A 16,391-nucleotide genomic window follows, 5' to 3' on the forward strand; every position below is an offset into this window, starting at 1 on the left:
TGTAACTAATAGTGTAATATTTACAGTGTTCAAGTAGGAATGTTAAATGGAATTTGTTCTCTTTAAGTAGCCTAAATACTCCTCATCATTCATAGCTATGAAGTATCTTGCCACATAGAAACATTTGTGGACTTTAGGAAGTAATAAATAACGGGGTCAATGACAGAACTCCAAAATGAACTCTCCCTCAGCTGTGTTTACCTTTTAAGATTAAAAGGTGTGGAAGTACAATCAAGGAAAAATACTTTAACTTGGTTAAGCATGAATCAATTTGGTCTTCAACTGCTTGGGCTGAAGATAACTGAAGAACTGTATTACTCTCCAGAAAGGCAAAGTACCTAAAAGGTAATCCTGCTGTTAAGCAGATTGGGGAAAACCATTGCAAGGGATTATGATGCCCCTGGGCACCATAGAACCTGCTCTTGTCCAACTGGGTTTCCGTTAATGAATGTAAAAAGTTTTTGTAATGTCAAGGAAGTTATTTAAAGCAAACAGAAATAAATCTACTCTTTTTTTTTTTTTTTTTTTATTGTGGCTGACTACTTTTTGTGACTGAAGCTATTATTTTATGGGATTTGGAGCTGAAGAGCCAGAAAGCAGATTTTCTAAACATCAAGATTAGAACTTAAGGCCCTGCAGTGTAAACAGGAGCACGGTTTAAACTATTCAATGTTTGTAACACTAGTATCTTCTAGTAAGTTCTCCCCAGCAGAAGCAGAATGATTATCAGACCAGTCACCGAGAAGATACTTGATACAGATTTGACAAAAAATATTGATTGTAGAGGACTGCAATCTTCGCTTTATCATCATCTGTTCTTTCTATTGAGCAGATAGATTTGTAGGTGTTTGGTACTTCTGAAGTCAAGGCAGAGGTGTCTTGTCAAGCGTCATGCCCAGGAAATTAACTTTGAAGTTACTCCTTTGGAAATATACTGGGGCTGAAGGTCCAGCCCACAGCCTTGAATGATGGCAGATTTTCACTGATTATTCAGTAGCTCCTGCAAAGCTGTCTTCTTTCATTTGGCAGAAGATTCACAACTTGAGCGGGTGAGCAGACTGAATGAGTGATGAGCAACTCAGTCACAAATTTGAGCCAAAGTTTAAAGATAAAGCCTGAAGTTAGCTCTAACTGTAATAGTAATTCAGACAGGATTTAACAAAGAAGCTTGAACAAAACTACAGTTGTGCTGTAATTAACCAAATTCTTGATGCAGGTGTTAATAACCAGACTATACTGTTTCTAATTCATTGTAGAGGAACAAAACTGCTCAAGCAGTGAGAGGCAATGACTTAAAAATCACTATGGAGCATCAGACAATAAAGGGTATTTAAAAGAAACCATTATGATAGCTGAACACATATAAAAATAATATCTTTATTGTGATTTTTTTTCCTCTTTACCTGACAGTGTTATATATTTAAACAGGTGAAAGTATCTCTGCCGAGCCTGCAATGTCAGATTTCTTGCCGCAGCAGTGCTGTCATAACCAACTTCTTCCCCGGCTGCTTGTTCCCTGCCCTGCACCGCCCCTTCTTTCTGGGCAGTACACTGGCTGGCCAGGCCACGCTGCCCACCAGATGAGGGACCTGCCCAAGTGGGAGTCACCGCTTCCCACCCTCTTCCTCCTGGAGGTTGCCAGCAGCAACACTGGCTTCAGTAAGCCTCCTCCCTGCTCCCTTCTGTCCTTGCACGATCCATGAGTCTGAAACCCTCTGCAGAGCTAAAATAGGGAACAGATTTGACAGAAAAATAGTATTTTTTAAGACCGGTTGTTTTTCAGTGGAATCAGTTCACTTGAGCCAATTCAACATGTAATTGAGCAAACATCAAGTTCTCCAAACAGTGGAGAAGGAGTGGTGAGAGCAGGGATAAGGTAAGGACCCGGGGCTGCTGCATGCCTCACAAAAAATGGTGTGGCCACGTGTACCCTTCTGATACAACCGGCCACCCGGGGAATTGAGCTAAACTGTTGTACACTGCACTGGAGCAGGGCTGGAGCTCAGAGAAAAAAAGAGCATCTGACTAAGCAGTAACTAATGGCTGAGGTGGCAGCACCTTTAGCAGCTGTAGTCATTTTGGAAATGAACTTGTGACTATCCCCTAAACCACAGCTACCTCAAAAGCTGACCTTACCCTGAATTCAGAAAGATTTATTCTTTTTTTTTTTTTCATCCTGCTCTGAGAGCATTTCAGACTAAGTGAAATGAAGTAAAACACACATTTAAAGAAATTACATTGGTAAATGAAGATCCTAAAAAAGTTTTAAAATGGGCAACACTAAGTAATTCTGTAAGATGTTACTTTTTTGCCTCAAAACATTTTATACTTTGAAGTAAAAATCAATTGATTTTAGATCTATTACTCTAATACAAGAGAGATAATAAACTCAACACCACTTACAATGAATTTTACAATAATTGTCATGTTATAATAAACTGGAAAAAACAAATACGTAGTGACCCTTTGTGCAAAATCTACTGTTTTAAGCTTTAGCGAGCTATTTGGTCATCTGTATGACGGACGCTTTAGTCTGATACACAGAATACATTGCTTGGCTTTTAAACCGATTCAGTAAGAGCTCTTTCAGGAAGATTGAAAACCAGCAACCTTTCACCTTCAACTCAATAAATCATCCCATTTAATTCAGTTTTTATTCAATGAAATGATGTATAAAAACTTACAAATCTGAGAACTTAACTATACACAAAAAAGATGATACTCAGTTTAAACGTATACACAGAGAAGAGCTGTGGTTTGTGACTTGCCCTCTCCCGCCCCTCCCCCCAAAACACACGCTGTCTCCATTTACGATGGGGCACTTATTCTGTCCGCTTACGCCTTCCGTTGGCCCCGTAATTGCTCGGTGGGCTTCATTGCTGCTGTCAGTTTAGGTTTTTAGGCTACATGGCAAAAAATCTGGGCATCTACATAAAACAGTAAGAATCAGCAACTTGATTTTTAACACAAAGATGCAGTGCTACCATCAGCAGTAACTAAAACTACAGAATTCACCCTTTCAGTTTTTGCAGACTTTGTCTTGGCTTTGAAAAGAACGGGACTCTCACAGAGCAGAATTTGCCAGCCAGCGCTACAGATTCACTTTAAACCAACTGATCCCCTGTTGCTAGAACATCTCTGCACCACTTTTTCTTCCTCTTAACTCATGCCATTAGACCAAATGAAATCATGGACATTCCTTGCCTGAATAAAGCAATAAAGCTTTTCTCCCTCCTCTCATCCAGAATGACTCAAACCTATAGCTAACACCACATGCACGTGCTGCACTAATGATGGTACAGTGCTCACCAGTATGTCACTTCTCCAGTTTCCTTTGTAGCTTGGGTGACACCACTTACATATTAGCTTCTCTTCAACAGGCCAATAAAAATGCACACAGCTCAAGACGTTTTAAATTTGATTAAAAATAACCTGTGCAATGACTCGTTTTGTCAAACAACTAAAAGACTTTCTGGGCTGAATCTGAGAGTAGATGGCCAGTTACTTAAAAAGGATGTGTGCATTTATTTACCTGTACCAAATATACACACAAACACTTTCTATATATATATATATATATATAAAAATCTTTATACATATACAGCATTTTATATATATATATAAAGATTGCCATCACATTATTATTACAGCTACTTAAGTCAAAATTTGACTAAGTAACTACTTTGCTTGACTCAATGATCTGAAACAGATACCCAAAGGCATACTTGAAGGAAAACATAAGGCTAAAAGAAAACCAACACCCTCGGCTCTTTTAACTCAATGAACAGATATTTTTTTGCATTGAGAAAAGTTCTGAGGGTTTTATGTTATAACCTTAATCAACTTGCATGTGGACTTCTAAAAAGCATGGTGTTTACTTTGCCAGATCTTTCTCAAAATGCCTTTTACCAGGGAAACTAATATATATATATATATATTCTTTGCTTACCAAACTGATACTCTGTTTCTCATTACACTCATCATTGTATCTAAATACACTTTTAAGCAATCTAAATTTTGTTTAAAATCTATTAAATTTGGATTAACTAATACTATAAACATAGTTAGCTGGATTATTTTTTCACACGTTCCTTTGTATTAAAATCAATTACATTGTGGTTTGATGCAAGAGCTTTTTGTTTGTTTTGGTGGGAGAGGCAAAGTCCAATTTCCTAACGTGCCAGTACAGTTCTGGTTGCTGAAGACAAAGGATGGGAAGGAGGCTGGTGGAAAAAATGGCAAGGGGTGAGGTAAGAGGTGGGGTAGGAAAAATTGATTTAATAAAAAATGAGTAAAGAAACTTTAAAAAATTGATATAGGTTTCACATTCAGTCTAACAACACTGCTTCCTGCTCCTTTTTGATGGAGGCTAACACTGCATTATCAGTCTCTGTGGCTTCTGTGTCCCCACCACCTAGCAGAATGGAGCGATCTTCTTCTAGCGTAAAGACAGAGTTTTGATTTTGGCACGAATGTTTGACTACTTCATTGGGAGTTGAAAACGTTTTGTCACACAAGTTACATTTGTAGGGCTTGTTGGTCTGTACTAGCATGTTGTCCATTTGACTGCCTTCCTCAAAAGTACAGAGTTCCAGCGTCTGTTTGTCCACCATCGTGTACGTGTCCATGCTCTGGTTTAGGCACACGTGTCTGGCAGCCTGGTTAGCCCTACAAAAGCTTTTGTCACAAGTGCTGCACTTGAAGGGCTTGCCAGTGTGTATGTACATGTGCTCCCTCCAGTGGCTTTTCTGAATAAATTTGCGACCACAGATGGAACATTCGTATTTCCGTCTTTTTACTTCCCTCTCTTGATCTGCCTGCTCCAAGTTGTCTATATCTGCGATATCGGAGGGGGGCGGTGTCTCTGACTGCTGCTGCCCATCAATTATCGGGGAGTCTGAGATCTGCTGCAGCTCGCTGTCACTAATCATCCCTGCTTCAGGCACTTCCACGGCATCTTTATCAGCTGTGTTGTTACAGAGAGACAAAGAAATATTACTTTCTCCCTGCTGGCTAGATGTGAAGGGAACTCCCGTGTGGATCTGCAGGTGCTCACGCAAACTACTTCGCAAATTGAACCGGCGACCGCAGAGGTGGCAGGCATAGTATTTTGGGAAGCTTCCGTTCCTTTTCATAATGCTTGGCTTGACATGTGCTATTGTGAGTGAGGCAGGCTGTTCATCTGAAGAAGATGCTTCCATGTTGGCCTCCTCTCCTGCAGGTGAATTATTACCAGCAGCAGATACCAATTCTGGAGATAAAGAAGATGGCAATGGGTCAGAAGTGGACATATTTGTCCGGGTCACTTGTGGCAGAGTTGTAGCTAACTGCGAGAGCTGTGAGCCTTCAGAAACCTGCTCCTGGTTCATCCGTGATGTCTGCGGCCTTGGTTCTCGCCCGAGTTTGTCAGTTGCTGATGTAACCTTAGCGGGATGTCTTATCTGGTGATCTGCAATCTGAATGCCATATAATGAAGATGCTAATGGAAAAACTTGATCCGGGTGAGAAAAAGTTCCCTGACTTGCGAGGCTGGCCTCCTGAATTAGTGGATATGCATGCAGAAACTTTATTCCCTGTTCTAGCCGAACTGGGTCAATGAGTTGTGGTGCCATCTTCCCAGTGTACATCAAATGCAAGAGATAACTGAAGATATCTGGCTGTATGTCAGTCGCTTTCAGACGGACACATTCACTGAAAGGTGAAACAAAATGATCAATAAGAGATAGAGAGAATCTTTTTTACCAGATCTATGTCATTCACGCGTTGATAAAAATCAGAGGCATCTACTTAAATTCAATCTCCAATAAATATAGAGAAATGCTTTAACATAAACGAGCTAACCTTATTGGCCACTTGAGAGATGACTTTTTTTTCCTCGGGAAAGTAACTGGCTTGAAAGACAAAGCTGTCGCATTGCAATATACACCTTTCTCAATTGCTGTTATGTTATAGATTTGTTGCCACATATTAATGTATTTGTAAATTGCAAAGATATTTTTCCCCTTTTTTTGGTTGGATTCAAATGCATCTGTAGCTAAATTAAAACCTGCTAGCACTAGACTCTAAATTCACAATCCATTAAACTTTTCTCAGTACTTAGCCCTGAAAACAGTTAAAATTCACCTGGCACCTGCCTGTTTGGCTTCTATGGCTTACTAGCATTTACAGCTACAGTTCTGCAAATGTGTGGCATCACCTTGTCTCAACTGCATTACGATCCAGAAACCATGCAGGCCAGCGTGTGATCTGATGCAACAGCTGAAGCCCGGGCACATCTAACCCGTGGAGGCCAGGCTCCTTACAAAACAGAACGGTAGCTTCCTTCCTTGGACAGGGAGGAAGAAACAGTAGCACCAGTGGGACGCCTGGTCAGCCTAACATCCCCTCGGTTAGAGCGCTCGACAAAGGGAGACGCTTTGGCCGTGATGCCCTCTTCAGCCTAGCAGGACTGAAACCACCACCATCCTCCAGCTGAGAGCGTGCCCTACGCGTCACCCTTTAGGATATTCTGGCCTGAAACGCCCACCGCTCCTCCGGCTGAAGCTGAATCTCTGTGCAGAAAGAGAGGCACGGTTCACAGAAGAAGAAAGAAAATGAAGACTTGGTTAGGCCAGTCAGCTAACAGGAAAGGATCTGGGATTCTAATCCTTTTTCAGAGGTATTTGTAGCTCTTGTATTAAACAAACATTAAATAAAAGACAGAAATCTAGAAACGGACGTGGCCGCACGCTGTGGTCTGAATGCTCTAACCACAGTAGGCTACCAAGCCGAGGAGGAAATTATAGCCAATTCTTCCATTTCTTGAGGTGCACCCTTCTTATCTTTCTCTCTGACTGCTTTTGAATTCTCACCCATTAATCAAAAGTAAACTTTGCAATGCCATCTTCCAGAGATGACTGTGTGCTCTTGATGAAGCATCAAGACTGGCACATCTGCCGGCAGTCCTGTCTGAGTAGTGCACGTGCACTTCTGTCCTTGATGTTTACTTTTGGCTAAGAACCTTTAGCCAAAGACTTAAGAGTTTCACTCACTTAACATAAACTTTTTGAGATAGTTCAAATAATTGGGAAAAAGAAAAAAAAAATCTTGAAAACAGTCTTACACTTTTGTTATCTTTTCAATGCCCTCCATGTAAGGCTGCTGGCCAAAAGAAAAAAAAAAAAAAAAAAAGGAAGAAACACAAACTCCCTTATTTTCCACAACTATGTAGTATTTTATTATTTAACTGACTTTGGTAAACTGTAAAAAAAAAAGAAACATATTGACCTCTTTTAAAAGTCCATTTCTCAAAATCTCCTGGCAAATACTTATTGGGTTGTATATGTTATGGAAATGTCAAGAATAGGGCCAAGACAGAGTAGAGGATAGTGAGTGGGGGAAGGAAAGTGCAAGACTGAAGACAGAATCCTTTAAATATTCAATTCTAGGAATTCTCTGCTTTTTTTAAGGATAAAGAACTTGTGCTGAATTACAACATTAGTGTTAATGAATCACAGTTCAACTTTAACAGGTTTTAAACTGAGATTCTAGTTTGCAGATAAGACTGGATTCCATATTCCTTATGTCATAGCAAGAAGCAAAAGGAACATTTTCAGGTTTCAAAATGTTGTTAGACCTCCTTAGCTTAGCTAGCTGAACAACATTTAAACAGTGAACCTTTTTATAGTTACCTGGTTTGATGAACAAACAACATCTTGAAGTAGTTGGAGAAAGAAGCAAGGACCGATTTGTGTGCCTTGAAGTAGACATCACCAATGGCAACCGTGCAGTCACACAGGAAACCAAACTCTCTCTGAGCATTTAGTTGCTGCAGCAGAATAAGTCCATGGTTGGCCAAATCCATTTTTCTACACTCTGAAAAGCAAATGACTTCCATGTAAAACTTAACAGTTTTGTCAAAAACTTTTGTCAAAAATAAAAACTTGTTGCATCTGATGCAACAGTGGATGTCTCTTAGATATTTTTCTCTAATACCTGCATATCATGCTTTAGTAACACCTCTTAAACCCAGATGACTATAACTGATATCTTACACGTAGGCAAGGATCTCTGTCTCCTGACGGGCAATGCAATTCACAAAGATGCAAGTGATTTGACAAGGCTTAAAGAGCAAAGCAGAGGCAGGACTAAAGAGTTCTGAAAAGGCATGTGGGGGGACTTGGATACAGAAACATAAATAGCTAAAGGAGAGGAAGAAATATCAACAAGTAGTAAACCCATCTATTTGTAATGGGAAGAATGAAGTATTTTGGCTACCACTTGTCTGTTCAAACAGGAAAAATACATCTCCCTTCTGGTATCAGTCCCCCTCACCTAAGTGGGTGGGAGAGACAAGAGCAGAACCCAATAACCCAAGACAAGTTAGATACCTTTTACGTAAAAGATATATAGAGAAACTGAAAATTCAGGTTAAAAGTATGTGTCCATCCAGCTGAATCCAAACCCAATGTTAAATACTTAAGCACTTCTGATGGTTATGCCCTCTCCTGGGAAATACCAGACACATACCTGAGTCTTCCCAGGCTGAAACAATGAATTCATTCTAGGCATTGGCAAGCCCTCTGGACTATCAGAACAGGAGGGGCCAATCTTTTCACTCAGCAACTATTGGTGTATTTACTGAGATCAGCCACAACAGCATTTTGTAAGGAGCCTGCGTGCCTCATGCTCGCCTAGCAAATCAAGAAACCCGAGGGGCGATAGGTGCGCTTCCGTCCATCGCTGGCCGTCGGCGCAAGGTAGGGTAACTAACGGCGAAATGCAGCGCCAACCTGAGCCCCCCTAAACCAGGGCTTCTGGGGGCCCCCACCCTCCCTGCGCTTCCTTGTAGCAGCTGCTGGAGGCTGCCCTCAAAGGACTACCTAAGAGCCATCAACTTTTTCTCAAGGATTCGGGGGCAGCCTTGGAGGCAAGAATTGGTAACTTTGGGAAAAAAATAGCCAGGGAAACACATTAGGGCAGTTGCATACGGTTGGAGGGATGAATTATATGGCTAGTAAGATCAACAAGTGGATATAAACGTAACCAAAACAAATAGAGCTTTGGGCAGAAAAAGTGAAAGTTTGAAGTAATGTAGGTCTGTATGTAGCCACATAAAACAGCAAGAAACAAAACAAAATATCAGTCAGCAAAATACCCAGGCACGTTACACCCAGAACAGGGCAGATGCCTTATGAACAGAAAAGAAAGAGAAGGTGAAACCAGGACAAGTGGATCAAAAGTGGTAGATGTATAAAAAGTCTTGGTTTTTTTCCCTCCAAATTTAATAGGAAGTTATAGAAATTTTAGGTTAGGTACAAACAGCTTGTTTCTTCTATGCAGTAAGAGTATGGCTTTTTGGGAAAGAGAATAAAAGTGTATTCCACATATGCCAATATGTTTAGTCATTGGGGAAACGAGTATTTCTACTTGCTGGAGAGCGAAGAATGCCTTCATATTTAAACCAATAACCAGGCTGACCAAATGTATTCCTTTGCATTTGCATGCGATCAGAACTCATTTGAGTCAGGGGTGTAAGGGCAAAGAAATAAATACAATTTAAGATACCGTTGATGGTTTTCTTACAGTTAATAAGAGGAAAAAAAAAAAACTAAACAGGTTCCAACTCTCTTCAGGTCCATCCTCTCCTCCCTAAATTACTGTTTGGATAATTATGTTTGTACAAACAATACGCTAAAATCCTCTCTCTCTCTCCAAAAGAGGGAACACTTGCTGTCAGCAGTAACAAAAATCATGTTCATCATTATTTAATCCTGCAAGATGCTCCATGCAGGTAGACTTTGTGATATTACGGAAAACATGATTTTTTTTTTTTTTTGTAGCTTTAATTTAGATTATTCTGTGTGTGCTACATTTTTTAATTCATCAGTGTTGAGCCTGGTTTGTACTTGGACAGTGAAGCTTGTCAAGCAGAACAAACCATTGATGTGAGGGAACTTCAAGCCAGAAAGGCATTCTTTCTAGTTATTATCATCCTAAGTTTGTTTAGCTTATAGTTAGGCTTATCCAAACAGCAGTCACTGGGGCAGTTGAAGCTGTTACCCTTCATCAGAGACCCGAATTAATCTCTTCACCAAATGATACGGTGTTCGTACACGTGCGCAACACTACGTTTCTGTGCGTATTGAAAAGATGTTTAAATGCTTTGAACTGAAAGCACCGGAAGAATTACACTCTAAGGAAGTTATTAAGAGCACTCCGTCCCTCTTTTCTGTGTAGAAGGGTATGTTATAGGCATGCATACATTCAGGAGTTTTACCCTTGTCTAAATAAAGCGATGAACACCAGCAAGGGTATATTTTTGCGTTGACCGACTCAACAACTGTGCAAAATATTTCTGGTGCCCCGAAACCCGGCAGGGACAGCCCTTCCATCGCACGGCTGACAGGCCGGCCTGGCCCAGCTTTATCGCGACTTTTGAAAGGACCCAATTCGCTCAGCGGTGGGCGAAGAACCACGCGAGGCCGAGCCCGTTCGGGAAAACGCCCGTTTATTTCGGGGACCAGGGAGGGAAAAGCGGCGGGCGCAGGTCAAGGCTGAGGCTGAGACAGAGCCGGCACCGCACCAGGCAGGGGGGGAAGCGAACAGGCCGGGAGCGCGGCGGCAGCGGAGGGGAGCGGAGGCGGCCGCCCTGACAGCGAACAGCTGCCGGCCCGGCACAGGCAGGGCCCGGCGCTCCCCGCCCCGTCCCCGCACCCCTCCGCGGACGCCAGACCTCCTACCGATCCCCGGCCCGCTTCCGCGGCAGAAGGCGCCGGCACCGCCCGGCAGCCCCCGCGCCTCCGCCGTGGGGCCCGGACCGGCCCCGCCCGCCGCAACGGGCCCGCGCGCGCGCGCCGGCGGGAGGGGGGAGGCGGGGGAGACGAGGACAGGGGCGCGCGCCGCTCGGGCGCTCCCGCCGCCTGCCGGCGCCGTAGCGCGCGGCGGGGGGGGCGTGGCCTACAGCCCGCCTCCCCCCCCCCCCCCCCCTCCCCCGAGTCACGCTCGGCCCCTGTGGCACAGGTGACGGCGCCCTCCCATTGGCCGCCGGGGCGGAAGGCCGGGTGGCCGCGCGCCGCTCTCACTGGCTGCGCCCCGCCCCCCCGCCCCTCTCCTCCCCCCGCCCCCACCCCCCCCCCCCCCGCGCACGCCACGCGCGCACGGACGGACGGAGACGGCGCGAGACGCAGCGCGAGCGGAGCCGCCAGGGCGCGCGAGACGGGAACCGCTGCCGCCGCCGACGCCGCCGGGGCCGCCCAGCCCGCCGCGGAGAGACAGGCGGGGCCGCCCCTCCCGCCCCGCGCGGCGCCCTCCTCCCCCGCCCCGCCCTGCGCCGGATGCCGCGGGGGGGGGCCGCCCCGCTGCGGGCGGGCGCGCGGGACCCAACCGGCCGAGCCGAGCCCGGCGCCGGGCGGCACCGACCCCCCCCCCCCCCCCCCTCCGCCCCCTCCCTCCCCCCGGCGCGGCCCTGCCCTCCCCTCCCCTCGGCGCGGGCCCATCCCCCCCCCGGGCTGTGTCCCGGATGGAGCCGCCCGGCCCGGCCCGGCCCGGCGGGGGTTTGTCAGGAGGCCAGGGCAGTCCCGGCGGCGCCAGGCGCGGCCCGCCGCCGCCGCCGCCTCCTCCGCGCCCCCCTCGGCCCGCCGCGGCGCGGCCGGACCCCGCGGCCGGGCGCCCCTCGCACACAATGAGGAGGTAGGGCCGAGCAGGCCCCGCCGCGCCCCCGCGCCCGCCGCCGCCGCCTCAGCCCGGGCCGCGGCCGGTGCGGCGGGGCCGGGCGCACGTGCGGGCGGCGCCGGGGTCCCTCGCGGGGCGCGGCGCGGCCGGTGCTCACCTGGGGGGCGCGGGCCGCCGAGGCGCCTGGTGCCGGGCGGGCCGCCGCCGTCTCCGCGCCCAGCAGCAGCAGCAGCAACAACGGAGTCAGCGCGGCGGCGGCGGCGGCGGCGGCTTTTCCTGTCCGGTTACGTTAGGGTCACATGACCGAGAGCGGAGCACAGAGGCTGCAGCGAGGAGCCCCCGCCGGGGGGGAGGGGAGGCGGCGAGCGCTGTGGCGGCAGCAGCAGCAGCAGGAGCCACCCAGCCCCCGCCCGCCCCTCCCTCCCCCGCCCGCCGCGCGCGGCGCGGGCCGCACCGGCGGGACCGGCCCAGCCGCCGCCGCCGCCCCCCCCCCCCGCCCGGCACCCCCCCGGCCGAAAGCCGCGGCGGGGCGCGGGCGCTGCGGCGGGCGCGCTGCCCCTTTAAAACTCCCGGGGGTGGGGGCCGCTGCAGCCCCCCCCCCCCGCCCCGCACCGCTCGCCGCCGGCCGGGGGCGGCCGCGCCGCCGACAGCGCCGCTCCGCCGGCAGCGGCCGGGCCGGGCCGGGGGGCGCTGCCCTGCCCTGCGCCGCGCTCGCCGCCGCCGCCTTCCCGGCGCCCTGCCGGCCTCTCCGCGGCGGCAGAGCCCGGTGCCGCCGGGGGCGCCCGGGGCCGGCGGGTGGCTCCTGCCGGGCGGCGCTCGGCGGGCGGCGGCGGGCGGGGGGTGCCCTCCGGTGCCGTCGTGTGTCCGCCCCCTCCCCCGCGCTTGCCCGGGGAGAAGTGGCGGGCGCAGGTGCGTCCCTCCGCTTCCCGCCGAGCCACCGGGGACGGGGACAAACCGGCGGCCGTGGGCGCGGAGCGGAGCCGGGCGGTGGGGCGCGGTGTCCCGCGTCCCCCGGGGCTCTCGGGCGCGAAGTTTGCGAGCGGGTGTCCCGGTCCGCGCCCCCCCGGCTCCTCCCCAGCTGCCCCTTATGGCGGGGGGAGGCCGCGGGGCCCGGCCCTGCTGGCGTGGGGCTCTGGGGGGGCCGCTCTGCCCCTGCCCGAAAGCGCCCCGGCAGCGGCGCGGGTGAGGTTACGAGGTCACTTGTCAAAAAGAGCGATTCCGAGTACAAACGTGCGAAGCTTGCGTTTGCTTTTCGTCCGTTCAGGTGGGCAAGGTATTTGAAACGGATATTTTTAACTCTGCTTTCTAACGGGGGTGGGGGGGAACATAGCAGTCTTCTGTAAAAATCCAATCTACGACTTTGCGCAGCGGCAGGTTCGGTTGCGGTGGAGCACGGAGGGAAGGTGGCTGTAGCCAGGCCTTGTGTTATCCAAATCCAAGGCGTGCTGTGGAACTCATGGGTGCTTATAAAACTGCACAGATAAATGCAACAACGGGCACATGGAAAAAATTGTCGGTCTTGCAGAAGTTGTTAACTCAGAGTTGTCGGTGTGGAGCAGGGAGGCAAGAGAGTCAAGAGGCAAGAGTCTTTGGCAAGAGGTCGGGAAGTCCCCAAAGAAATTGGAAGGGCGAGCCCTGCATTGGGCGCGAGTGTGATTTCTCGGCATCAGAGCATCAGGCTGGGCACGGGCCGGAGCCGCACCTCGTCGTAAGGCGACATCCGCTAGCTGGAGCGGTGGCGCGGGCGAAACCGTTTTCGGAGAGAAACTTTGCCGTTGTTGGAAACCTTGTAGGAAGGTATTTGGCCAGCAATAGTTGAAGAGGGTTCCTTTGCACCCCCTGTCGTGGGGGCCTGCTCCTGCTATCCTGAAGTATGCTTTCTGTTGTTCCTTAGGAACAGCATATACCGCAAAGTCAGCGATTTTAATTAGGTCCAGATGATTATTACTACCTTCTTTTTAAGGTAGTTATCTAAGCAATCTTGTAGGGGGCTAGCTGTTGCTGGGATGATGTTTCCACAGTCACTAAATAAGGTGTGCTGTGGAAAAAAGGCCCAAACACTTTTAATTTAGTTTCTTGACAGCAAGTGTGCTGAGAGAGGGAGGCGGAGTCTTGTGTCTTGTCTGGTTTGTGGATCAACAGATGATTGCAGTCATCCCAGGCTATTGTTATGTTTACGGGATCTAAATTGATCAAGGACTAGACCAGTTTTAAGTGAGTCTGACTCTTCTGGCTCCCACTGAAGTTGGTGGAAGTCTTGATAGACACAGCTTGAGTCCCTTTGCATTGTATAGCTTGTGAATATTCATTTATTTATCCAAGTTAAGCTGCACTTGAAAACTAACTAGTTAAGTCCTAAAAAAACCAACCTCAAAACCCCACAGCTTATTTTTAATTTTAGCAGAGCTGAAAGCTGATAGTCTGTTTGCTGCTGTTGGCAGTATTTTGAATAAAGCAGCTGAAGAGAATTGCATCTTTAGGACCTGCCTCGAGTACCTGTGATGTGCTGAACTACAAGGGACGCGTTTTTAACAGCCCTCTGTGTTCTGCTATGTGAGCACATGGCAGAAGTGTGTAGAGTGTATTTAACCAGTTTACCTGGCAAAATTTTTCCCTGTACATTTCACTTGCATTTCAGCTCTGCAAACTAAATACAAAGTAAAGAGAGCGGATGGACATTTGAACTTAAGTCGCTTAGTAGTGGATGATTTGTCTCATTCTCATGGAAGATGGTGAAAGTGATATAATTTTTAATTAAATTGAGTGGGCTACTTAGGAAAACCAGTGTGTTTCTGGCAGATATCTGGCAGGCTTTGTGGTCTGTTTTTTCTCTTCTATGTTGCACTTGAATACTTCTCTGTCGGCATTCATGTGGGATTCTCCTCTGTGCTATCTCTGAAACTGGAGAAAAATTAACTTAGTTATGTTTTTTTTTTTTATTAATAGCTCGTAATTCAGCTTTAAAGCACCTTTGCTTGGACCGCAATACTTTAATCCAGCAATAATGCAATTCTTAATTTAAAAGTGTCCCGTCTGATTCAAGGTCCATTGAAATCTGTGCAAAGATTTCTGTGTTGAGTTTAATGCTGCCAAACTTCACAGCTTCGATTCTTACATCTGAGACATATCTGTGTTGCACGGAGCGATAAGCAGTTCATCTGTTGCATTTTGGACACCGGACTTAGGATGTGAATCTAAAATTTTACTTCCATCTCATCTTTTGAGGTATTTTTTTAACATTGTTACAATCCATGCAGCTGAAATTGTAATTAAAATTTATCCATGTCTCATTAAGTGGTATTATTGTGCTTTTAGTTTTGATATGCTGATTCCCTCCTCCCCGCCCCGTCTCTTGAGGTACTTGTTTAGGACTCCTTTCCTAGTTCTATGACTTTTTGAAAGGACTGTTCAGATTGATTCAGATATTGCTGCGCACTTGAGAGCATTCTTAGTTGTGTTGCTGTTGATGATAGGATCATTCCCTAGGTTTTTGGTTTTGCTTTGGTTTGCGTATACCCAGATTAAAGGCAGAATTTTGTCTGGTAAGATCATATTTTGCATTGTAAATGAGCATACTGCTGATGATTTAAGTGTTAATAGGATGACGAAGGTGTCTGCTAATCTAAGTAAAAATTCACTTGAGCAGTGGGAGGAACTTGATCCAGACCCAGGTCCTGTAAGTGTGTCTCTTTGGTAGCGTTCAGTTGGAATCTGGAATGGAATAGTACATTTTATTGTTATAGTCAAAACCTTAACAGCTCTAGTGATGTTAGTCAGGCTCAAACCGCTAAGATTTTCAGTGAGTTTTCAAACTTCTCAGCATTTTTGAAAAATCAGGGCGCAGAGTCCCTGTTCTGAAGAGCTCTTTGCTTGCTGCTCCCTGCGGCACTGCCGACCCACTCCCGCAGGACCCTTGCTGGCTCTGCCGAAGCCGTGGGGAGCCAGGAGCGTGTGTCCCAGGTAATGGGCGAGAACGCTTCCCTGAAGGTGTGGGGCACCGCTTCCACGCTGGTACTACTGTAGTAAAATGTGAGTTTATATTGATGCTGTAAATCCATTTTATTAGCACAGCTGCCATTTCTAACACTTCCACTTCTGATTTATGTTGGTGAGAAGGCTCGGTGGGAAGCGCGACAGCTGCAGTAGCTTCTCGCTAGATGAGGAAATGTTGTACCTCTGAAAGTCTCCAACCTTTTCATCCAGGGATGTCCTCCCTCCCTGTTAGAATTTTTCACATGCTCGGTCTGAATCTCACTCGTCTTTCATGCAGCGTTGGAAGCACGAAGCACGTAAGAGTGATCCCCAGGAAAAACCCTGATGTACGGGTGCAGCAGCGCTTGTGGAACAGCGCTGCTTTTTCTGACCCTGCCACGGGGAGGCTGTTGGGGTACATTCGTGATGGGTGCGTGGTCAGCCCCCAAGCAGATCTGAGCTTTCGCATTTTTGTTGTGAGTAGGTCTGGCTGCCCTAGAGGTGAAGGAGAACTGTGGTGTGTAAGCCACTTTTTGTGTACACTGTAAAAGGTGAAAAAAATGAAGAAATAGATCTTTGTCATTCCGTAGGCCAAGCTGTTCTCCTGGTATCAATATGTTAATTAGGCAGTTTCCACACCTAGTGAACAAAGCTTTATCAACAGCTAGTATGTTGCAGTGTGGACGGGGGGGGGGGGGGCAGAGAATCCTTTTGCTAGTACAGTGTGTCATCTAAGGAAATGGTTTAACTGTATGTATAGAATGTTT

The 16,391-nt window shown here is 47.7% G+C and overlaps 1 protein-coding gene across 1 annotated transcript; it reads right to left on the reverse strand.

Annotated features, from left to right (window-relative positions):
• Nucleotides 1-2,611: 2,611 nt before the first annotated feature.
• On the reverse strand, nt 2,612-11,838 carry ZBTB2 (zinc finger and BTB domain containing 2). Its single transcript, XM_075707346.1, has 3 exons — nt 11,810-11,838; nt 7,671-7,854; nt 2,612-5,691 (listed from the first exon to the last, which is right to left on the reverse strand). Exons 2-3 carry the CDS (start codon nt 7,841-7,843, stop codon nt 4,329-4,331), a joined length of 1,536 nt encoding a protein of 511 aa, XP_075563461.1. The 5' UTR covers nt 7,844-7,854; nt 11,810-11,838; the 3' UTR covers nt 2,612-4,328.
• Nucleotides 11,839-16,391: the final 4,553 nt, after the last annotated feature.

The sequence above is a fragment of the Pelecanus crispus genome, chromosome 3, assembly GCF_030463565.1.
Source record: "Pelecanus crispus isolate bPelCri1 chromosome 3, bPelCri1.pri, whole genome shotgun sequence".
In the NCBI taxonomy this organism is placed as follows: Eukaryota; Metazoa; Chordata; class Aves; order Pelecaniformes; family Pelecanidae; genus Pelecanus; species Pelecanus crispus.